Genomic DNA, 25,076 nt, shown 5'->3' on the forward strand with positions numbered 1-25,076 from the left:
CTTTGCTAAAAGAAATCAAAGAAGAAACAATGGAAAGCCATCCCCAATGTTCGTGGATCAGATGAATTAATACTGTTAAAAATGTTCACAATACCCAAAGCCATCTATAGGTTTCAAAACAATCCCCATTAAAATGGTATTCTTCATATTCAATACAGAAATAGAAGAAAAAAAAAGTCTTAAAATTTGTATGGAACCACAAAGAACTCAAATCCTGATGGGAAAAAAACAAAACTAGATATTTCACATTTCCTGATCTCAAACTATATTACAAAACTATAGTAATTAAAACAGTATAGTACTGGCATAAAAATAAATTTATGTAACCAAATAGCTCAGAATTAAACCTTCACATACACAATCAATTAATATTCAACAAGGAAGCCAAGCACATCAAATGGGAAAAAGATAGTCTCTTCAGCAAATGGCATATCACCTCATACCAGGTAGAATGGCTATACCCAAGAGTGTGAGATAACAAGTGTAATAAGGATGCAGAGAGAAGGGAAACCTTGTGTACTGTTGATGGGAATGTAAATTAGTTCAATCGCTATGGAAAACAATAAAGAGATTCCTCAAAAAATTAAAAATGGATCTACCAAATTATCCAGCAATGCCTCTTCTGCTATATACCCAAAGCAAATGAGACAGGATATCAATGAGATATATGTATTCCAGTGTTTATTGCATCATAATCACAATAGCCAAGATATGGAAATAACCCAAGTGCCCATCAATGGATGAATGAATAAAGAAGATGTCCCATGCAATCATTCCTCTGTATTCATGGGTGCAGCATCTATGTATTCAACCAACCATGTATAGAAAACATTTGGGAATAAAAATGCCAGAAACTTCCAAAAAGCAAAACTTGAATTAGCCACATGCAAACAACTACTTACACAGCATTTACACTGTGTTAGGTACTATAATAAATCTAGAGATGATTTAAGTATACAGGAGGATGTTCATAGGTTATATGCAAATATGACACCATTTTATAATAAGAAACTTGAGTTCCATGGATTTGGGCAGGGGGTGCAAAGAATAAAATATCTCCCACAGATACTCAGGGATGACTGTATGTACACAATGAAATATTCACAGTCATGAGAAATCACATATCACTATTTGCAACAATATGGATGGACCATGAGTATATTATGCTAAGTGGATAAGTGAGAGACAGAGGAAGTAAAGTACTACATGTACTTTATATGTGGAATCTAAAAAAGTCAAACTAGTAAAAAACAGAAGTAAAATGGTGGTTACCAGGGAATTGGGGGTGTGAGTATAGAGAGATGCTTAAGGATACAAACTTGCGACAAGTAGTAAATAAGATCTGGAGATCTGATACACAGTATAGTAAATATAGACAACAAAACTATAACTGTCAAACTTTCTAAGAGACTACAACATAAGAATTCCAACCACTAAAAAGAAAGGATCATTATGTCATGTGATAGAGTTGCTAATGATCCTGCAAAGACTGTCATATTACAATATATAAAACATATCAAATTAACATGTATATTTCAAATTTGTATAATGTTGTATGTCGATTATATATATATATTCATTAAAACATCTTTAAATAAAGCAGCTAATCACAACAGACCAAGAGAAGGGGGAAGGGAAAAGAAGGTTCTCCATATTCAAATAAACTTAATTTGAATTAAGTTTAAATTAAATTCAAAGAACTTAATTGTTCATGACACAGACTGCAACCAGTGCAGAGGATTGAGGGTTGAAGAAGGGAAACCCAATACCTACTGCTGTGTTTATCTTTGTCTCTTTCAGTGGACAGTTCTGGAAAAGTCAGTAAGTTTGGATCATTTCCTTTCCTTACCCATTTCTGTGTCTAGATACTTTGGGTTTTTGTTACCAGATATTTTTGTATTCCACGTTCTTCTACCTTAGAGTAATCAGTATTTCTTAAATAAGTGATTTTCTCTTACTTTTATTTCCTTTTCTCTGTTTTTTCTTTGTCACCAAATACAATGGTCTTATAGTTGGTTCTGACTATTTACTACCAAACATTATTGGCAATGTATATTCCCAGCTAGTCTGTCACAAAAGAGTCTGTTTTCTTCATGCTGAAATCTGGCAATAGATAATTTTTACTTAAAAAAAAAACAAAACAAAACCTAGGATTGACATAATGAGAGATGTCAGAAAAAGATGGTGATTTTGATAACTGACTAATGATACGTATTTTTCAAACTGAAGTAAAGTGGGTAAAAATCTGACTTGTAAGAGAATAATGAAAGGTGGGAAATTGTTTGAATTTTGGTAGAATATTACTTACCCACAGATTCAAATCCACTAAATGGCTCTCTAATGTTACTTCTTTATGGAGTAGCATATGGAGTTTTGGCCACCAGGATTCCTGAGTATGAAACAGAGGGCTTTATACTCCCTGGAAGTCCTATTTCTGGATTCACCAACAAAGATAGTGAAGGACAGGGAAGCCCGGCATGCTAACATCCATGGGGTCACAAAAAATCGGACATGACTTAGGACTGAACAACAACCAACAAAGGGTATCATTGAGAATTGGGTTCTTCTTGAGTTATAAAATTCCCACTGACTTCCTTTGTGTTTCATTTTTAGCACTATCTCCTATGGGTAAGTTCATTATCTATTCACAACTTTGATGTTTTACATTATTTATAGTTATTGTCTGACCTGATTGTTTTTACTCCCCAAATAGTCTTGTGCTTCCAAGGTCATTTTAAATGTCCCTATTCTCCAAAATTTTCCAACACTTTCAGCAACTATTTTTGGAGAGGTTGCTGTAGAGATCAAGTTTACACAAAAGGGTGTGATAGATTACTAAGTTGTAGGTATTGCTATTCATCAATACCACTGGAAAACACACTGGAGACAAATTTTGCTTTATGTCATATATCAGTACAGTTCAGCTGCTCAGTCGTGTCTGACTATTTGCAACCCCATGGACTGCAGCATGCCAGGCTTCCCAGTCCATCACCAATGCCTGGAGCTTGCTCAAACTCATGTCCATTGAGTCAGTGATACCATCCAACTATCTCATCCTCTGTCATCCCCTTCTCCTGATGCCCTCAATCTTTCCCAGCATTAGGGTCTTTTCTAATGAGTCAGCTCTTCTCATCAGGTGGCCAAAGTATTGAAGCTTCAGCTTAAGCATCAGTCCTTCCAATGAATATTCAGGATTGATTTCCTTTAGGACTGACTGGTTTGATCTCCTTGCAGTCCAAGGAACTCTCAAGAGTCTTCTCCAACGTATGTCATAGATATATGACACCAATTTTTGAAACAATACTTTAGCATTTTTTATACTATGTTCCTAAAGCCAAGACAGACTATTTTATCTGCCCTCTAGCTCTTATTTCAAATAAAAAAATAATGGACTAAGAAAATAGAAAAAAAATTTAAGATTTTTAAAAGGATACTATAGTATCTGGCCATCTTCTAGGCTCTGAAAAGGAATCTCCTTACTGACTCCCAGGAAAATACAATGAAAGACTGATTTATGAATTCTGTTAGCTCTTTGCTGGTAATTTAGAACTCTATTTTAGTTATAAGTGAAGTTCAACTGAATCACATTGATAAAAAGAAAACTACTTAAAAACAAAATTTTATGTACTTCCTGTTGCCTTCTAAATAACTTTAACTTTGAGAGATATAGTAGGTATTGATCACCTCTTATATATTGTGCACTGTGCTAGGCACTAGAGAAGGAAATGGAAACCCACTCCAGTATTCTTGCCTGGAGAATCCATGGACAGGGGAGCCTGACTGGCTGCAGTCCATATAGTCCATACAGGGTCGCACAGAGTCGGACATGACTGAACCGACTTAGCATGCATGCATGCGTGTGCTAGGCATTTTCAAAAACAGTATGTCTTATTTCTACTATAGCCCTGCCTGGCAGCTATTATTATCCCCCACTTTACAGATCAGGAAAATGGTTCAGACATGCCCAAGTTAAAAGAATTTGTAAACAGCAATGTCAGGACCTAAAACCAGGATTTATTGTCTCCGAAGTACACACCTTTTCCACATCAACACATTGCCTCCTATACTGAACCACCAATGTCTTTTTTGTAATTAGACCTGAAACCTTATCTACAAATCAGATATTTTTAAACACAAACATATACCTACTAGAAAAGCTATATAATTGTGTAAAGAATCCTTTTAAAAATAGAAGACAACTCATTTAAATCGATTAAGCTTTTAACTTTTTTAAATTCAGATTTGTCTATATCAGCATTATTTAACTAAGAGCTCAATTCTTCAATGAAATCTTATAAAACAAAACAGAAGAATAACTTAAAACTATGGAAAATGTCACCATAAGAAACAATATTTAAATGTCATGAGATACATTTCAAGTCTCTCAAACCTTTCTAACCACTGGTAAACATAAAATATGTCTTTATATTTAATCATATTTAAGGCTTACTGTTCTTTCTCAGTTCACACTTAGAAGGAGGGTGGGTTTGTGGGTGGGGGAAGGAGGTAAAATTGAAAGGGACAATTAATTTCCTTTGATTCACAGAACAAGAAACATACATTCAGACTAGTCCTGAGGTGTCTGTGGCTCTCAAATGCCCTCCCCACATGGGGAAGGTGATGATACTGTGTATGTTTTCCTAACAAAAAGAAAAGTGGGCTATGGGAAGGGATTGCAGGGGGATTCATTTTTAATGAATATTTCTTAATTGCCAGCTTAATCTTTTAAATTATTTCCTGGTGAAAGATATGTTCTTATTGACAATATTTCAAACATATTCTTCCCAGTTGATATTTTCAGTGCAAAGAAGTTAAGATTTAATTCATAGTTCAAAAAAAGATTTAAGACAGATGAGCCCATAAAACTTCATCATCCTCTCAAGCTGAGTTTATTTTCTCACCTCCATTTTCAACTAATAAGTATATGATCTTTCAAAACTTAACCCAAAGCCTGAGAACTATGATTCATGTCTCCAATACTTAAAGATCTTTTAGAGTCTACATCTGATTGTGCTCTAATGATCACTAAATTAAAAACCTAATAAGATTAACATCCAACAAAGCCCATGATCTATTTTCTACCTTATTTAACTATCACAGAATTAGAATTATTAATGTGACAGTTGTTTCATGATATCACTTAGCTTTCGCAAAAATTAACCCAATTTAAAGTTTTTAATCAGCTTGAATACAATGATCACTAAAATTTTAATTAAGTCTTTTGATTATACTATAATTTTGTCGTATAGGCTATTGCCTGCAATAAATGGACTTTCAACCAGGGCTTACAAATTTTTACAATACGGAGATTATGTGGTTCAAAGGAAAGAAAAGATTTATGTATCATCTAGAAATCTAGGAGAAGGGAGAGACGAACTTAGAATTTGATCAAAGAATTATCTGTGGCTTACTTCTGCAATTCAAAGTTGAAATAGGGGTAAATTTCACTTTGTGGGATAACTAGTTTTCTAAAAAATAAATCCTAGAAAATCTATTTCTGTTAATTAACTTTAAAGTAGAAAATATATAGCAAAGATATTAAAATAACCAAGGGTATGAAGATACTGTTAGAAGTAACTAAGAGGTATTTTAGATTAGAAGGTTCAGTAGAAAATCATGCTCTTTACCACACCACACCCCCAAACAAAGTGTCCTCTGGTAGTGCTGTCAAAATCAAAATATTCTGGATTTTCTCAATACAGAAATGCTTAAGATATATTACCACTGATTTTCATTAGAAAGTTGGAAATGGGTTTTTCTAGAATAAAATATCCATATTAATATCTTGCTGAGCAGTACTAGGGAAGAAAATATACAAAAGGGCTCAAAAAGCATTACTGCAGGGTTCTTGATGTTATATTTATCTTGGTGTCAAAGTCTTAAAATACCAAACAGAAAACACTGAATTACAATATCCAGTTTGATTCAGAGTTACCTTCTTACCTAATTCAAGTATCTCACTTATTTATAACTAGTAGAATTCAGTTTTGTATATATTAATTTTTCAAACATCAAACCCTAAATGTACCAAAGAGCTTCCTATATTAAAAACTGAGGTTAAATTTTAAGCAGTAAATCTTTCTGTAATGCAATTAACCATTTCTCTAAATTATTTGGTTGGAACTAAGAATGTCTTGATAGATCACAGAGAGTTTTGATAGATCAGAGACAGAGACAGACAACGTGTCTGTCTCATGTGGCAGTAATAATAGTTAACATTTATTCACTGCATACTGTGTTTGATGCACTGAACTGACTGCTTAACTTAGATAGTATTGATATTTAATACTCCTTATACTTCTGTGAAGTAGCTACTTATACTTCTGTGAAGTACCTGTTCTCATTTTACAGATTAGAAAGTTTCCCCAAGATCACCCAGCTAGTCAAGTATGGAGTCGGATTTAAACCAGTCTGTCTCTAAAGGCCATGCTCCTTAAACACTGTTTAGAATCCTTAAACAGCTGAACAAAGTGGGCAGAAAAGACTAAATATGAAAAAAAGTAAGTCTTTGGGGATTAACTGATTTACCCAAATAAACCCAGGTAACAGGGATGTTTTTAAGTCTTAAATTCAGTATTCTTTCTATGCCATTAAATATTAAATATTGGATTTGCTCAAAGCAAGGCATGCCTCTGCTTCATGGCAAGAACCTACACAATTTTCCTTGGTACTACAGATACTGTTTTTTCTTAATCCAGGGAATAAAACCATCAAAAAAAAAAAAAGGCAAAAACTAACAAATTCAAGTTTATAGAACACACAGAAATTGAGACACAACAGAGTTGATTTACCTGTACATGAAAAAAAGGACTTGAAATTTTTGCATAATGCGTTAGCAGGTGTCTAGGGTATCGGTTAAAACTGACCTTTGAAGTCTGACTGCTGCTGCTAAGTCACTTCAGTCCTGTCCAACTCTGTGCAGCCCCATAGACAGCAGCCCACCAGGCTGCCCCGTCCCTGGGATTCTCCAGGCAAGAACACTGGAGTGGGTTGCTATTTCCTTCTCCAACGCATGAAAGTGAAAAGTGAAAGGGAAGTCACTCAGTAGTGTCTGACTCTTCGCAACCCCATGGATTGCAGCCTACCAGGCTCCTCCATCCATGGGATTTTCCAGGCAAGAGTACTGGAGTGGGGTGCCATCGCCTTCTTCTACTCAGGTTCAAATCCCAGCTCCACCACCTACTAACTTCATGACCATATTCACATTCATTTAAAAATTCTGTACCTTAGTTTATTAATCTGTAAAATAGGGATAGTAATAGTATCTACCCTATATGGTTTTTGTGAGGATTAAATGAGTTAATACATACAAAATGCTCAGAACACTACTGCCTGGTATATGGTAAGCACTAAATAATTATCAGCCAGCACTAGCATTACTTTTGCATATTAATGAGATATGCTTTATTCAATAGGAAAAGCATATTTTGAATTTCTTCTTTCTATTTTAAGAAACAATCATTGCTTTCTATAATTTTTCTAAAATTAACTTCTATTTCTTTTTGGAATACATCCTCCATTAGCTATCAAATATTATTTATTAGACACAATATATTGAACAAATGCCAGTTCATTTTGAAAACATTTTACCTTTTCTTCCATTAATCTTTTGATTTATTGAAAGAAGTCTGGAAAGTTATCAATATTTATATAATTTTATGTGTAGAGTTTCACCATTTTATATCTTGAGGAAAATCTCAAGTTATCTCCACAAGTTATCTCCATTTGTCAGTTTTATGTAGGAATAAAACAAAAATACTTGATATCTGAATCATGCACTTTTGTTGTGTGCTCAGTTATATTTCCAGGTTACATGGATGGAGAACTTATAAAAAAATCAGATTCCAAAGCCCAGATTCTAAAAAGTGGAAGCACTACAAAGTTTCAGAGTAGCCGAGAAGAAAACAAGGAAGAACTACAGAAAAAAATCTCATTTACAGATTCTGATGAAGTCGTGATAGCAGAGCACAAAAGAGAATTAAGCAATTTCCAAGATGCTGAGTTGCAGAAAGGTAAGATAGAAATGGAAGTCAAGGTAAAAGACAGTAATGCTGAGATAATGAAAAGACAGGAATCCCAAGAAAAAGTGAGAGACATGAAAATGCCAAGAGAAGCAGCAGCCCAGGTAGAGAAGAGTGAGGCTGAAATACAGCAAGGACAGGAAGCCAAAGTAGAGAAGAATGAGGCCGCAACAGCACAAGGACAGGAAGCCCAAGTAAAGAAAAGTGAAGCCAAAATACCAAAAGGACAGGAAGCCCAAGTAGAAAAGAGTGAGGCCCAAGTTCCACAAGGACAGGAAGCCCAAGTAGAGGAACATAAATTTCAAATACCACAAGGACAGGACACCCAAGCAGAGAAAAGTGAAGCCAAAATACCAAAAGGACAGGATGTTCAAGTAGAAAAGAGTGAGGCCCAAGTACCACAAGGACAGGAAGCCCAAGTAGAGGAACGTAAAGTTGAAATACCACAAGGACAGGACGCCCAAGCAGAGAAAAGTGAAGCCAAAATACAAAAAGGACAGGATGTCAAAGTGGAAAAGAGTGAGACCAAAGCATCACAAGGACAGGAAGTCCAAGTAGAGAAAAGTGAATCCAAAATACCAAAAGGACAGGACGCCCAAGTAGAAAAGAGTGAGGCCGAAGTACCACAAGGACAGGAAGCTCAAGTAGAGAAAAGTAAAGCTGAAATACCACAAGGACAGGATGCCCAAACAAAAGAAAGTGAAGCCAAGATACCAAAAGGACAGGGGCCCAAAGTAAAGAAGAGTGAGACCAGAATACCAATAGGACAAGGGTCCCAAGTAAAGAAGAGTGAGACCAGAATACTAAAAGGACAGGGGTCCCAAGTAAAGAAGAATGAGACCAGAATACCAATAGGACAAGGGTCCCAAGTAAAGAAGAATGAGACCAGAATACCAATAGGGCAGGGGTCCCAAGTAAAGAAGAATGAGACCAGAATACTAAAAGGACAGGGGTCCCAAGTAAAGAAGAGTGAGACCAGAATACCAATAGGACAAGGGTCCCAAGTAAAGAAGAGTGAGACCAGAATACCAATAGGACAGGGGTCCCAAGTAAAGAAGAATGAGACCAGAATACCAATAGGACAGGGGTCCCAAGTAAAGAAGAATGAGACCAGAATACCAATAGGGCAGGGGTCCCAAGTAAAGAAGAGTGAGACCAGAATACCAATAGGACAAGGGTCCCAAGTAAAGAAGAATGAGACCAGAATACCAATAGGGCAGGGGTCCCAAGTAAAGAAGAGTGAAACCAGAATACCAATAGGGCAGGGGTCCCAAGTAGAGAAGAGTGAGACCAGAATATCAAATGGACAAACGGCCCAAGAAAAGGAGAGTTCAGAAGACAAAGAAAAGCAAGACAATGAAAAGAGAGATACAGGGAAAGATAAAGAAGAAAATGATGCCAAAAACAATGTTCATGGAGAAAAGGACAAAGTTCAAGGAAAGAATAACTTGACAATCAAGGATAAAAAAGTGGAAACTTCACAAAGGCGCAAAATCAAGTAAAGCTTTCCTTGCTTGTGAAGTACAACAAAAAGGAAGAGCAGTGGTAAATAAAAGGCCCATAAGACAACTGATTATTATGACTTCTGTCCTCCAAATACAAGTCATATCCTAGCCATTACTTAACTGTATCATAGTAGATTGCCTTTAAACTATACATCTGCAGAGTTTCTGCTATTCGGAAGTTTCAACAGTTTTAGACCCCTTCAGTCACAAACCTCAACTTCCACCTCTGTTATAAGTTGATACTTAGATTTACTCAGTCAATAAAGACTGGATACTTTCTGAAATAAAACATTTCTATTTTAAAAATTAAAATAATTTCCTTTGACAAATATTTTATCTTTGTGATAGCCTGACCAATCAATCAACCAGCAATTCCTCCTGGTGGATCTGTTTGCAAGGCACTGTTCTAGCAATAAGGGGTGTACAGAAAAATGTGAGTCCCTACAAATCAAGTAGCTTGTAGCATATACAATGACATAGTATGTATATGTGTGACAGTTTTTTTAAGTAAACTCTAAGCATCAAAATGAAGTTTATGTGGACAATATAATACAAGTTAGCAACCTCTTTGGATGAAAGATGAAGGGGATACCCTCATGAGGAAGAAAGAAGTAGTATATGATGTATCTCAAAAGAGAGATGAGATGCTGAGTGAAGTAGAACAAGTAGAAGAAAACCAAAGGGATTAAAGACTGCCATGTTATGTTACAGGGGAAGTAGGAAATTTTATTGTTGCAGCAGGCTCATAAGCATTTGGTGGTATAATTTTGAAAAGGAGGGTTAGAAGAAGATTCTGAAGGGATTTTAAAAATAAACCCGGAATTTATACTTTATCCATTAGGTAACTAGAAGCCTTTTGAGTGTTTGAGAAGGACTACTACTACTACTAAGTCGCTTCAGTCGTGTCCGACTCTTTGCGACCCCATGGACTGCAGTCTACCAGGCTTCTCCGTCCATGGGATTCTCCAGGCAACAGTACTGGAGTGGGTTGCCATTTCCTTCTCCAATGCATGAAAGTGGAAAGTGAAAGTGAAGTCGCTCAGTCGTGTCCGACTCTTAGCGACCCCATGGACTGCAGCCTACCAGGCTCCTCCATCCATGGGATTTTCCAGGCAAGAGTACTGGAGTGGGGTGACATTGCCTTCTCCCTTGAGAAGGACAGTGAAGCAAATAAAGTGTTAGTCATGTTAGAAAGTGTTAGTCGCTCAGTTGTGTCTGACTCTTTGCGACCCCATGGACTGTAGGCCACAAAGCTCTTCTGTCCATGTTATTCTCCAGGCAAGAATACTGGAGTGGGTTGCCATTCCTTTCTCCAGGGGATCTTCCTGACCCAGGGATCGAACCCAGATCTTCCCTGGTGGCTCAGAAGTAAATAAGGTTGCATTTAAAGAACAATGCTTAAATAGACTGAAGAGGAGAAACATCATAGGTAGTAAAACTAGTTAAGGGGTATTTGGAGTAGTAAATGATAGAGAATAAATAGAAGAGATAAATATGACATATTTTCTCAAAAAGAATCACTACTTCATAATGACTGACTATGAGTAAGGAAAAGCAAAATAATTGATGACTCCATGACTACTGAAACACAGTGGCAGACAATAACAAACAAGGAGCTAATTTGTGGAGCAGAAAGGGAATAACAGATATATTGAGTTTAAGGGGACAAACAATAACACTTGTCACTTGAGGGGTCTGCAGCCAGTCCAATAGAGGTCAGAGTTGAAGCCTTAAGAGTAAATGACCTCCCCAAAGGATAAAGTATATAGCTAGCAAAAGCACAGGTCTAAGAACTAACCTTGTTACTTGTACTATGTTGAAGAAGAAAATTAAGGTATGGGAAGACAGAAGGAGGATCTATATAATGAACATTATGATAATTAAGGAAGATGAGAATTTCAAAAAGAAAGTACAATTAAAGGATAGCTGAGACTCCAAGGAGAATAAGAACAGAAATATACCACTGACGTTGCTGTTTTGAAGATGACTGATAAACTTGTAAAAAGTACTTTACAAAATGAGATAGCCAGGAGAAGGAATGTAAGTAGGCAGAATATAGAGACAAATTAAGTAGCTACAGAATATACCTTATTATAAAGTCAGTTTTAGTCTGATGTGGTAGTTAACCCATACTCTGAATTACATTCAGTTCTGTCATGGGGTGTGGATCAAGTAGAGTGCCTTCAGAAGAGAAAGACTATGATGGTATGTGTGTGTGCTAAGTTGCTTCGGTCATGTCTGACTCTTTGTGATCCTATGGACTGTAGCCTGCCAGGCTCCTCTGTCCATAGGATTCTCCAGGCAAGAATTCTGGAGTGGGTTGCCGTGTCCTCTTCCAGGGGATCTTCCTGACCCATGGATTGAACCCACGTCTCTTTATATCTCCTGCATTGGCAGGCAGGTTCTTTACCACTAGTGTCACCTGGGAAGCCCATGATGATAAGGGAATTCAAATAATTTCAAGTAAGCAGAAAGTTCTACAGTCTCACCTGGGATGGTAGGAGAGGGACACACAGGGAGAAAATGGGAATTATTTTCAAATACATGAAGGTTCATCATGGATTAGAATATTTTGTATAACCCCAGGGAAATAAGACCAATGAATGGAAGATTCAAAGTAATAGATTTTTATGTAAGCAATAAGGAAAATTAGGATACCTAAAAGAGTCTGAGCAAGAGTTTAATGTATACTTATGGTTGATTCACATTGTCGTATGGAAGAAGCCAACACAATATTGTAAAACAATTATCCTCCTATTAAAAATAAGTTTTTAAAACAAAGAAGAAAAGAGTGCATGATCAATCGGTGGGAATGCTGCAGAGGAGATTCTAAAGAATCAGCTAAGTGGTTGGAATAGATTATGGTTTCTTCTAAATATGAGTTGATATTTCAAAGTACAAAATTCTTTTGGACTAACTGGATATCTTCCAAGAAAGTTTTTCAAACTAATCTAATATGCTAGGATTTTTTAAAGAGGTTTAACCAAAAACAAAGAAAAAGAAACCATACTTTAGTACCTCCCCAAAGTATAAAACATTACATAAATGGCTCATGCTATTCAACCACAAGCTGACAGGAGAAGCTCCACAAGTCAGACCACTGTGTGGACCTCTCCTGTGTGCTCAGAGCCCCGCACCTGGTGTAGAATCCTAAGTTAATTTCAGGAGTCTCAAAACTCCTTAAGTCCTTTGATAAACTACATGGATTTATTAGCAAGACTGCATTGGGAAAAAAGTGGAGTGGAGGAGGAGAATAAATATTGAACATGAAATTTGTATAATGTAACTTAGCACACACAAATATATGTCTCTGGAATATACACATTTAAAGATTTTTTTATGAATCTTGGTTGATATCTCTTGCATATATTATGCTAATCAGGAAAAATGTAACCAGAAGCCTTTTAATATAGTTTAAAATATTTAGGTTTTCATGATCCTTACATCATTTTTCTATAGCTCTCTGGGTTCAACTGGTAGTTTTGTTGTTGTTCAGTTGCTCAGTCATGTCCAGCTCTGCAACTGTACTGACTGCAGCATGCCAGGCTTCTCTGTCCTTTACAGTTTCCCGGAGCTTGCTCAAACTCATGTCCATTGAGCTGGTGATGACATCCAATCATCTCATCCTCAGTCAACCCCTTCTCCTCCTGCCTTCAATCTTTCCCAGCATCAGGGTCTTTTCAAATGAGTCAGCTCTTCACATCAGGTGGCCAAAGTACTGGAGTTTCAGCTTCAGCATCAGTTCTTCCAATGAATACTCAGGGTTGATTTCCTTTAGGATTGACTGGTTTGATCTCCCTGCAGTCCAACAGACTCTCAAGAGTCTTCTCCAACACCACAGTTCAAAAGCTTCAATTTTTCAGTGCTCAGCTTTCTTTATAGTCCAAGTCATACATGACTACTGGAAAAAACATAGCCTTAAGTATACAGATCTTTGTTGGTAGTTAGCTAGAGGATTTCGGAGAAGGCAATGGCACCCCACTCCAGTACTCTTGCCTGGAAAATCCCATGGACGGAGGAGCCTGGTAGGCTGCAGTCCATGGGGTCGCTAAGAGTCAGACACGACTGAGCGACTTCACTTTCACTTTCACTTTCATGCATTGGAGAAGGAAATGGCAACCCACTCCAGTGTTCTTGCCTGGAGAATCCCAGGGACGGGGGAGCCTGGTGGGCTGCCATCTATGGGGTCGCACAGAGTCGGACATGACTGAAGTGACTTAGCATAGCATAGCTAGGATTTAGAAGGCTCTGACAAATGCAGTTTCTCTAGGATTTCGGCTAAGAAGCAGGGACCCTGCCAAGGCAACTACTAAAAAAAAAAACAGACAGACTTTAGCAATCAGCTCAGCTGACTCCATACTGAAGAGTATATCCCTCTGAACCAAGGATTCAGAAGAGATGAATTCATAGAAACCTCCCTGTATCTTCTCCAAAATTTCTAGCTTGCAGTCAAACATTTTTATCCCCAGGAGAGGTTTCTTTGAAAGCAAGTAAGTCATACAATAGGAAACTCCAACTATGAAAATGGAACATTCTCTAAAGACCACCAAAAAACAGACTAGTTAAAAACAACTGTTAATTCTCCCTTTAAGATACAGATATGAAAATCTTCCCTGGTGGCTCAGATGGTAACGAGTCTGCCTGCTATGTGGGAGACCCAGGTTCAATTCCTGGGTTGGGAAGATCCTCTGGAGAAGGAAATGACAACCTACTCCAGTATTCTTGCCTGAAAAATCCCATGGACAGAGGAGCCTGGCAGGCTACAGTGGGGTCACAAAGAGTCAGACATGACCGAGCAACTAACACACATGAAAATCTTAAAGGACCTCCAAAAAAGGAAGGGAAAAAGGGTGAGCTATCAAAATAGCACCATGTTTAGCAAAATGATGCAAATATTAGTAATATGAATATGTGTAATTTCAAGGTAGTTTAGATACAAAGGTAGGAATACAGGACTTAACAGAAAATCAATGGTGGTAAATTTTATCTTACAAGTAAAGTAACAAACGTCAAGTGCCTGGTTCACAAGATGAAGCAGGAACATACATCAAAACTTCAAGTTGGTTGCTAAGAGAGTAGATTTTAAAAGTTCTCACCAAAAGGAAAAAAGAAAATTTGTAACTGTGTGAGGTGATGGATGTTAACTAAACTTATTATAGAAATCTATAATACATACATATATATCACATTTTATACACCTTAAACTTACACAGTGTTATATGTCAATTATATCTCAATAAACTAAGGATTAAATAAAGTATTACACTTTCAGTTCAGTTCAGTTCAGTCACTCAGTTGTGTCCGACTCTTTTCGACACCATGAATCACAGCCTGCCAGGCCTCCCTGTCCATCACCAACTCCCGGAGTTCACCCAGACTCATGTGCATTGAGTCAGTGATGCCATCCAGCCATCTCATCCTCTGTCATCCCCTTCTCCTCCTGCCCCCAATCCCTCCTAGCATCAGGGTCTTTTCCAATGAGTCAACTCTTCACATGAGGTGGCCAAAGTATTGGAGTTTCAGCCTCAACATCAGTCCTTCCAATGAACACCCAGGACTGATCTCCTTTAGGATGAACTGGTTGGATCTCCTTGCAGTCCAAGGGACTCTCAAGGGTCTTCTCCAGCACCACAGTTCAAAAGCATCAATTCTTCGGCGCTCAACTTTCTTCACAGTCCAACTCTCACACCCATACATGACCACTGGAAAAACCATAGTCTTGACTAGATGGACCTTTGTTGGCAAAGCAATATCTCTGCTTTTAAATATGCTGTCTAGGTTGGTCATAACTTTCCTTCCAAGGAGTAAGCATCTTTTAATTTCATGGCTGCAGTCACCATCTGCAGTGATTTGGGAGCCCCAAAAAAATAAAGTCTGACACTGTTTCCCCATCTATTTCCCGTGAAGTGATGGGACCATATGACATCATCTTAGTTTTCTTAATGTTGAGCTTTAAGCCAACTTTTTCACTCTCCTCTTTCACTTTCATCAAGAGGCTTTTAGCTCCTCTTCATTTTCCTCCATAAGGGTAGTGTCATCTGCATATCTGAGGTTATTGATATTTCTCCCAGCTATCTTCATTCCACCTTGTGCTTCTTCCAGCCCAGCACTTCTCATGATGTACTCTGCATGTAAGTTAAATAAGCAGGGTGACAATATACAGCCTTGATGTACTCTTCTTTCTATTAGGAACCAGTCTGTTGTTCCATGTCCAGTTCTAACTGTCCCTTCCTGACCTGTATATAGGTTTCTCAAGAGGCAGGTAAGGTGGTCTGGTATTCCCATCTCTTTCAGAATTTTCCAGTTTATTGTGATCCACACAGTCAAAGGCTTTGGCATAGTCAATAAAGCAGAAATAGATGTTTTTCTGGAACTCTCTTGCTTTTTCCATGATCCAGCGGATGTTGGCAATTTGATCTCTGGTTCCTCTGCCTTTTCTAAAACCAGCTTGAACATCTGGAAGTTCACGGTTCACATATTGCTGAAGCCTGGCTTGGAGAATTTTGAGGATTACTTTACTAGTGTGAGATGAGTGCAATTGTGAGGTAGTTTGAGCATTCTTTGGCATTGCCTTTCTTTGGGATTGGAATGAAAACTGACCTTTTCCAGTCCTGTGGCCACTGCTGAGTTTTCCAAATGTGCTGACATATTGAGTGCAGCACTTTCACAGCATCATCTTCCAGGATTTGAAATAGCTCAACTAGAATTCCATCACCTCCACCTGCTTTGTTCATAGTGATGCTTTCTAAGGCCCACTTGACTTCACATCCCAGGATGTCTGGCTCTAGGTGAGTGATCACACCATCATGATTATCTGGGTCATGAAGATCTTTTTTGTACAGTTCTTCTGTGTATGCTTGACACCTCTTCTTAATATCTTCTGCTTCTGTTAGGTCCATATCATTTCTGTCCTTTATCAAGCCCATCTTTTCATGAAATGTTCCCTTGGTATCTCTAATTTTCTTGAAGAGATCTCTAATCTTTCCCATTCTCTTGTTTTCCTCTATTTCTTTGCATTGATCACTGAGGAAGGCTTTCTTATCTCTCCTTGCTATTCTTGGAACTCTGCATTTTAAGTATATACAATTTTTATTTGTCAGTTATACCTTAATAAAGATGAAAAGAAAAAAATAAGTGGAAGCCTTACCATTAGTCATTTTACATTTAGAAAACAAACATAAGGAAAGGAAGAAAGGAAAGTGATTTTAGAGACAACAAAATTAAATAAGAAATGCAAAGATATTGGGAAATAAATGAGTCATGTAAAATTACTGTGACTCCTATCCCAAAAAATATATCCTGGGTTAGAATTGCATTAAAAATACAATTTCCCATTGTTCCAAAATACCTCTCACCAGGTAATAACTGGCATATCTATGAAGTAAATACAGGGAGCTATTGAAAGGGGGAAAGTATAAAATTTTAAAATAAGATCCAAAGGGATAAAAGAATAAACTGAAAAACTGGTTAGACTATTCAGTTTTATATTTTATTAAATTCCATTTCTCTCCTCTTTTCAAGTAGTTAAGAGTAGAAGAAACAACCACTGTCCTTACTCACTCCTTGGGAGGTTCCAATTAGGTTTTGAAAAAATAAAAACCTATTTCTTTAATGTTTAAGGAATATTCTTATCTATCATCATCCAAGACTGAGAAGTCAAAGTACACTACAGGTTACACACACTGTAACCCAGGTCTCAAAAATATTTAAATATTTATTAAACTTCTCTCCAAAAATTAAAAACTCAAAATGTTAGTGTAACTTCCTATGAATCTCTCCATATCTTAATCCATGCTCATATAAACATATATGCAAAAGAAATCAAACATATGCCTTCTGCAACTTGATTTCTTCACCTAATAATGTCACATATATCACTCCAGGTCAACAGACATCATTCACAGAAATTTTTTATTTTAATGAAGTCCAGCTTATAAATTATTTTTTTCACGAATTGTGCCTTTGGCATGTTGAACGAAAAAGTCATCACCAAGTCCGAGCTAAATTCCAATATCTTTGTTAGCTTGATCTGGAGTCCTTTAAATTTTTTTCTTACTGTTCTTACCTGAGATTTTTATTTGCTCTGCTTCACAAGATGACATGCTTTAGATATTCAGTTTGGTTTTCCTCCCTCTGGTTTTTGAGTGAAAGATCCTTCTTTGATTGTTCAGGCTAATCTCCCCTAAACCATCAGATTAACTATCAAACTCTTAAGATTTCTATTGACAATCACTATGCTATTAAAGTCATGGCAGTGCCTGTTCACCTGTCTGTGTATAAAGTGGAAAATTCTTCCTTACTGTGACACAGGAAGGAAGGATCCTTGCATCTGTGTTTCTCCCTAACCAGATCTTTCCTAACTATAAGAACTGAGAGCAATCTGGCCCAGCAAGACAGGCAGAGTCAAGGATACTCTCCTAGGAAAACAAATGAGCATAAAGGAACAGCCTTTCCCAACGGGCTTCACAGTTTTCACATGCTAAGCACCCTCAAAGAACCAGTAAATCTTAACATTTTCCCCAGATCTCAAGGACAGAAAAGTCCTCACCACTATTACTAATACCTCAGCTCTATCATAGGAAGGTGGTGTTCCTACTCTTTGTCCCTGAAGATCACTATAGAAGCAGCAGACTCAAAGGTAAGGACAGGGAATCACAACGTATTCACATCACCAAATATCAATATCTTTTATTCTCGAATACAGTAAATATTTGCTAAACATTTTTGAAGAGCAATAGAAAAGAGCTCACTGGAGCTCTTAGCACATGAAGTCCCTTAGCACTAAGAGTCCCTTTAGCACTAAGCAAGTATCATGCCTAAGGAACAATGACCATATTAAAACTCTCTCTCAGGATTACTTACACTGCCTTTTTAAGAACAAATATTCAGTCTGGGTAGAAAGATGGTGGTGGTGTGAGTAGGCAGGCATGAGAAGCAAAATTAGAACAGAGAGAAGAAAACAGAAGTGGAAACACAACACAGTGCAGTGTTTAAACATCTCAGAGGCTGAATTCAAATCCCAGTTCTGAGTTTGAAAAAAAACAAAGGCAAGAAAAAAAGAAACATAACGTCTTACCCAAGACAAACCACATTCATTTATTTATTTTGGTAGGTATTTTAGACAGATGGGGAAAACATGCAAAAACTATTAGCAATTCTTTATTTAACATCTCCAGTTGTTTTTTTTTTAATCCATGATTGATAGGGACAGAAGATAATAACTATGGATATTACCAAAATCTTCATGTTTCTGTATATCATTCCCTCTTTCCCTTGCCCTAGTAAGTCAGCTTTCCCTAGTAAGTCACCTTGCCACTAGCTTACTAACAGTGGAAAAAATTATTTAAGTAGAGTAGTTAACAAAATCTATTTTCCTACCATCTGTATGTGGTTGAGCTGTTCTGATGTAGGCTGCCTAACAAACAGGAGAAAAGTAAGAATAATGATGTAAATGTGGATACAATAGGATTTGCATGTTCTAATGCTTTTACCTAAAATCAAAAGTTTCAATCAAAGATACATAAAAATATTTATGGATGTTATTGTCTTCGATCTAAAAAACTCAAGAAATCTTAAAACCATCAGATTACTCTGTTCTTAAATCACATCAGGGGATGCACAAACTGATTAATTCTACTGAAGCTAACTTTCCTGATGCAAAACTATAGATTGATTTTTCTGATGTTCCTCACTAAAAATGTAAATAGAAGCTTTGTTCTTAATTAAAAACATAAACAAATTAAAAAGCTTTGATACCTTTGTGACAGAACTATCTGATCAAAAATAGAAGTTACTTTATTTCTCAGCAAATTTAAAGAAATCTCAATAGTTCCTGAGGTGAAAAGAGATGAAATGGAAAACAGAATGGTTGCACAGATTTCCAAAATCTACAAAATTTCCACCATAGTGACCAGGAACAACAGATAGAGATGACTTAGAGTCCCAAAATAGTCTAACTTTAAAATGAATTCACCCAAAAGACTATTAGAGGAAAACATGACATTGAGCTCCTTCTATGAAGGAAACAACAGTCCTATATTTGTTTCTATTCTATGAAAAATTCAGAATCTTCAGCAAGTTCCTCTACTGTTCCTTAATTCTGATGAACTTAAGTTTATTAATTATTTAAAATTTTTTGATCTAATTACTAATATTTTTAGTCTTACATACCACACAACAAAATAATACTAAATAAAACTAGACTCTCCTTCCCTTAAGCAAATGATATTTATATGTTTATTTGTGTTTATATTTCAGAAGAGAAATCAGAACCCAGAAGTAAGTTTCTTTGTTGTTTGTTTCTTATTTGTAACTGACTGTGTGAATGATGTGTGGAAGAATTTTCACCCCTGTGGCTATTACTAGTTCCATGTCCATTATGTTTAAATATGAACCTCCAAATGAGTTCAGAGTGGGCAGGGAGGGTGAGTTCTATTTTATAAGACATTTATCTAAATTCCCTTCTAAAATCTCATTGGAGTGAAAATAAAGAAATGGAAAAAGCATACACACAAAATACAAAGAAAAGGACAAAAGGAAATGAGAACAATTTTTAAGTGTTGAGAAGTTTTTCAAAAGCAGATGACTAACTTAGCAGACAGAAGAAGCCTGCACCTAAACCATGGAGAAAGGCAAGAAAAATATCAATTCAAATGGAGAACTCCAGAGAGGCTCAAGAACTGATGGCAGATGTGAAGCGTGAGACCAAAGCAAGATGACTACTTAGAAATCTTTATCAGAACCTCGAATACCCTCTTCACTCCTCACAGCCAGGCAAACACTGCACTTTAGAGGTCAATGAATAGAGAGGTTGAAAGAGAAGGTTGAAACTTCCGAACACAATACACAGTTGAGATCAGAAGTAGTACTGCTATCAGGCAATTAAATAAGAGACTACATAATAAACACAAAAATTTCCAAGTAATAAACACAACACATCATTCTACATAGTTCTTAGTACAGTGGCAACCAGGTATATACTTGCTTACCAGGTAGAACCTTAGAGAAAATTTTGTGGGAAAAAAACGGACTACTCAAAGAAAATGCCTATATATATATATCTTCAGTTCAGTTCAGTCGCTCAGTCGTGTCTGATTCTTTGCGACCCCATGGACTGCAGCATACCCGGCTTCCCTGTCCATCATCAACTCCCAAAGCTTGCTCAAACTCATGGCCATCGAGTTGGTGATGCCATCCAACTATCTCATCCTCTGTTGTCCCCTTCTTCCACCTTTGATCTTGGACAGCATCAGGGTCTTTTCAAAACAAGTCAGTTCTTTGCATCATGTGGCCAAAGTATTGGAGTTCCAGCTTCAACATCAGTCCTTCCAATGGATATTCAGGACTAATTTCCTTTAGGATGGACCAGTCAGATCTCCTTAAAGTCCAAGGGACTCTCAAGAGTCTTCTCCAACACCACAGTTCAAAAGCATCAATTCTTTGGTGCTCAGCTTTCTTTACAGTCCAACTCTCACATCCATACATGACTACTAGAAAAACCATAGCTTTGACTAGATGGACCTTTGATGGCAAAGTAATGTTTCTGCTTTTTAATATGCTGTCTAGGCTGGTTCCCTGGTGGCTCAGACGGTTAAGCGTCTGCCTACAATGCGGGAGACCCTGGTTCGATTCCTGGGTTGGGAAGATCCCCTGGAGAAGGAAATGGCAAGCCACTCCAGCACTCTTGCCTGGAAACTCCCATGGACGGAGGAGCCTGATAGGCTACAGTTCATGGGGTCACAAAGAGTCAGACACGACTGAGCGACTTCACTAGGTTGATCATAGCTTTCTTCCAAGGAGCAAGCATCTTTTAATTTCATGGCTGCAGTCACCATCTGCCATGATTTGGGGGCCCAAGAAAATAAAGTCCGTCACTATTTCCATTGTTTCCCAATCTATTTGCCATGAAGTGATGGGACCGGATGCCATGATCTTAGCTTTTTTAATGTTGAGCTTTAAGCCAATTTTTTCACTCTCCTCTTTCACTTTCATCAAGAGGCTCTTCAGTTCTTCTCTGCTTTCTGCCATAAGGGTGGTGTAATCTGTGTATCTGAGGTTATTGATATTTCACCTGGCAATCTTGATTCCAGCTTGTGCTTCATCCAGCCTGGAATTTCACATGATGTACTGTGCATGTAAGTTAAATAAGTAGAGTGACAATATACAGCCTTGACAAACTCCTTTTCCTATCTGGAACCTGTCTGCTGTTCCATGTCCAGTTCTAACTGTTGCATCCTGACCTACATACAGATTTCTCAAGAGGCAGGTCAGGTGGTCTGGAATTCCCATCTCTTGAAGAATTTTCCTCAGTTTGTTGTGATCCACACAGTCAAAGGCTTTTGCATAGTCGATAAAGCAGAAATAGATGTTTTTCTGGAACTCTCTTGATTTTTCAATGATCCAGCAGATTTTGATAATTTGATCTCTTGTCCCTCTGCCTTTTATAAAACCAGCTTGAACATCTGGAAGTTCATGGTTCACATACTGTTGAAGCCTATCTTGGAGAATTTTGAGCATTACTTTGCTAGCGTGTAAGATGAGTGCAATTGTGTGGTAGTTTGAACATTCTTTGGCATTGCTTTCTTCGGGATTGGAATGAAAACTGACCTTTTCCAGTCCTGTGACCACTGCTGTTTTCCAAATTTGCTGGCATATTGAGTGCAGCACATTAGCAGTAGCATCTTTTAGGATTTGAAATAGCTCAGCTGGAATTCCATCAACTCCACTGGCTTTGTTGGTAGTGATGCTTCCTAAGGCCCACTTGGCTTCACACTCCATGTATACCTTAAATATATACAATTTTAATTTACTGATCATACTTCAATAAAATTGGAATAAAATAAAAATAAATAAAGTCTTGCTTCAGTTCCACCCCACAAAGGCCAGCATAACAGAGACACATAGAGACAACTGGAACAAGGAAGAAAGGTAAGGGTTCCCAAGAGTAGCCACAAATTAGGAGCAACCACAGTTCATAGTATCCTGCTCTATAGACAAACCCAGAGCTATTGCCACTAAAGAAATCATCAGTCAGCAGAACCACCACAGAACCTTGCAGTTTCATGAGGTTTTGCCCCACAGATATTCACCTTCCCTGATGCCACCCAACTGAGTCCCTCTGCATTCCCCAACCCCCAGCCCTGACCATTCAGAGTCTGGGAACCGTAATAGCATCTAGCCCAGTACTCTGTGGCATTGCAAGTGCAAGATACCAGCCTAGAACACTGCAGCTGACCCCACCACCATGCATCCACTCAGGGATAACACCTCTAGCTATGCAAGCACATAGTGTCAACCAAACACAAGTCTCTGGCCTCCATCACATGCATACACCCAGGAGGACTCTATGTAGCCATGGGAGAGCACATTGACACCCAGGGCCCCCACAGCTGCTATTGTGCCCACAATTGTTCCTAGTCCTTGCTAACTGCCCTGGCCTCCGTTACTACCTGTATGTCTGCAACCAGTGTATACCACAACACAGGCACCTGCAGTTGGTCTCTACAGCCAAATGGTGTCAGGATGTGCACACCACTGGTTCCAGCCACCACCACTACCAGTTCTGGTCCCTCACTGTTAGATATGGAGGTGCCACTAAGGACAACAACAACCCATGTACCCACTGCAAACACCCCCCGACAGCAACCAGGTGTTGATGCTGTGGACACTGGTGGCCTAAGTCAAAGAGATATTATACCCCCCCAACCCAGTATCACCATGTGCTTCTACACATGGTGCCTAGCACCACTGGACCTAAAGTGCTAGACCACTAGACCAAGCTCCAGCATAATCCTACCTGTAGGTGAAAGTCTTCCATTACCAAAGTAGGTCCACAAAGTCTGGAAGAGATAACTTCTCTAAATATTCAGGCACCTACACAAAGGATCATGAAGAACTAGGGAAACATGACTCCATCAAATGGAGTGCAGTAAACCTCCAGTTACTGTCACAAAGAAATGGAGATCCAGGAATCATCTGACAACTTAAAACTAATTGTTCTAACAACACTCCAAAAGCAGCAAAAGCAGTTCTAAGAGGGAAGTTTATGACATTACAGTACTTCCTTGAGAAATAAGAAAAATCTCAAATAAACAACCTACACTACCACCTGAAGGAATTTAAGAAGGAACAAACAAAACCCAAAGTCAGCAGAAGGAAGGATATAATAGATCAGAAAAGAAATAAATAAAATGGAGAGTTAAAAAAAAAAAAACAATTGAAAAGATCCATTGAACAAAGAACTGTTTTTTTAAGATACACAAAATTGATAGCCTTTAGCTAGGCTCAACATGAGAGGACCCAAATAAAATAAGGAATGAAAGAGAAGAAATAATAACCAATAAAATAGAGATACCAAAAAATCATAAAAGTATGTTATGAACATTTATAGCCAACAGATTGGACAACCTAGAGAAAAATGGACAAATTTCTAGAAACACACAGCCTGCCAAGACCAAGTCAAGAAAAACAAACAGTTTGAACAGGCCGATTTTTAGAAGTGAAATAGAATCTGTTATTTTTTAAACTCCCTGCAAACTGAAGTTTAGGACCAGATAGCTTCACTGGAGAATTCTTTTAAACATATAAAGAAGATCTTATACCTATCCTTCCCAAACTATTCCAAATAATTGAAGAGGAGGGGACACGTCCAAAGTCACTCTTTTATGAGGCCACCATTAACCTGATACCAAAATCAAAGACGCTACAAAAAAAGAAAATTACAGGCCAAAATCTTTGATGAATATAGAACAAAAAAATCCTCAATAAAATATTAGCAAATGAAATTCAACAAAATATAAAAAGGATAAATAACCATGATCAACCTGGATTTATTCCAAGGTCACAAGGATGGTTCAACATTCACAAATCAGTGTGATGCACATTAACAAAAGGAAAGACAAAAACTACATAATCATCCTAATAGACACAGAAAAAAATACTTGACAAAATTCGACATTCATTCACAATTTTAAAAACCTCTCATCAGAATTGTTATAGAGGGAACATATCTAAACATGATAAAGGTTATTTATGAGAAACACAGCAAATATCATACTCAATGGAGAAAAGTTGAAAGTTTTCCCATTAAATTCAAAGACAAGATAAGGATGCCCACTCTAACCACTTCTATTTAACACAGCATTGGAAGTCTTAGCTTCACCAATCAGACAAGAAAAAAACTGAAAGTACCAAAACTGGAAAGGAAGATGGTAGAACTGTCACTGTGCAGCTGACATGATAATCTACGTAGAGAACTCTAGAGTCTCCACCCAAAAACTACTAGAACTAATAAGTGACTCCAGTGAAGTTGCATAATACAAGTTTAATATACAGAAAACTCTTGTATTTATAAACCAATAAAATATCAGAAAGAGAAAGTAAAAAAAAAAAAATCCCTTTAAAAAAAAAAAAGATAAAGCCTTCTGCATAGTAGAAAACCAATCTACATCTTCCAAATTTGAAAAAACATGAAATATTATTTAGGAATTCTATGACCAAATATAGCTAGCCCCCCAAAAGAGTAAAAGAAAAACTGGAGATGAAAAGGAAT

The 25,076-nt window shown here is 37.4% G+C and overlaps 1 protein-coding gene across 1 annotated transcript in view; it reads left to right on the top strand.

Moving 5' to 3' along the window:
• TSBP1 (testis expressed basic protein 1) overlaps positions 1-9,523 on the top strand; it is a 67,119-nt gene extending 57,596 nt beyond the window's left edge. The window contains exons 30-32 of the mRNA XM_027524479.1: positions 1,801-1,821; positions 2,614-2,628; positions 7,797-9,523. Of these exons, the coding sequence (XP_027380280.1) occupies positions 1,801-1,821; positions 2,614-2,628; positions 7,797-9,523 (1,763 nt within the window). The remainder of the gene's footprint in view (positions 1-1,800; positions 1,822-2,613; positions 2,629-7,796) is intronic.
• Positions 9,524-25,076: the final 15,553 nt, after the last annotated feature.

The sequence above is a fragment of the Bos indicus x Bos taurus genome, chromosome 23 (genome assembly GCF_003369695.1).
Source record: "Bos indicus x Bos taurus breed Angus x Brahman F1 hybrid chromosome 23, Bos_hybrid_MaternalHap_v2.0, whole genome shotgun sequence".
In the NCBI taxonomy this organism is placed as follows: Eukaryota; Metazoa; Chordata; class Mammalia; order Artiodactyla; family Bovidae; genus Bos; species Bos indicus x Bos taurus.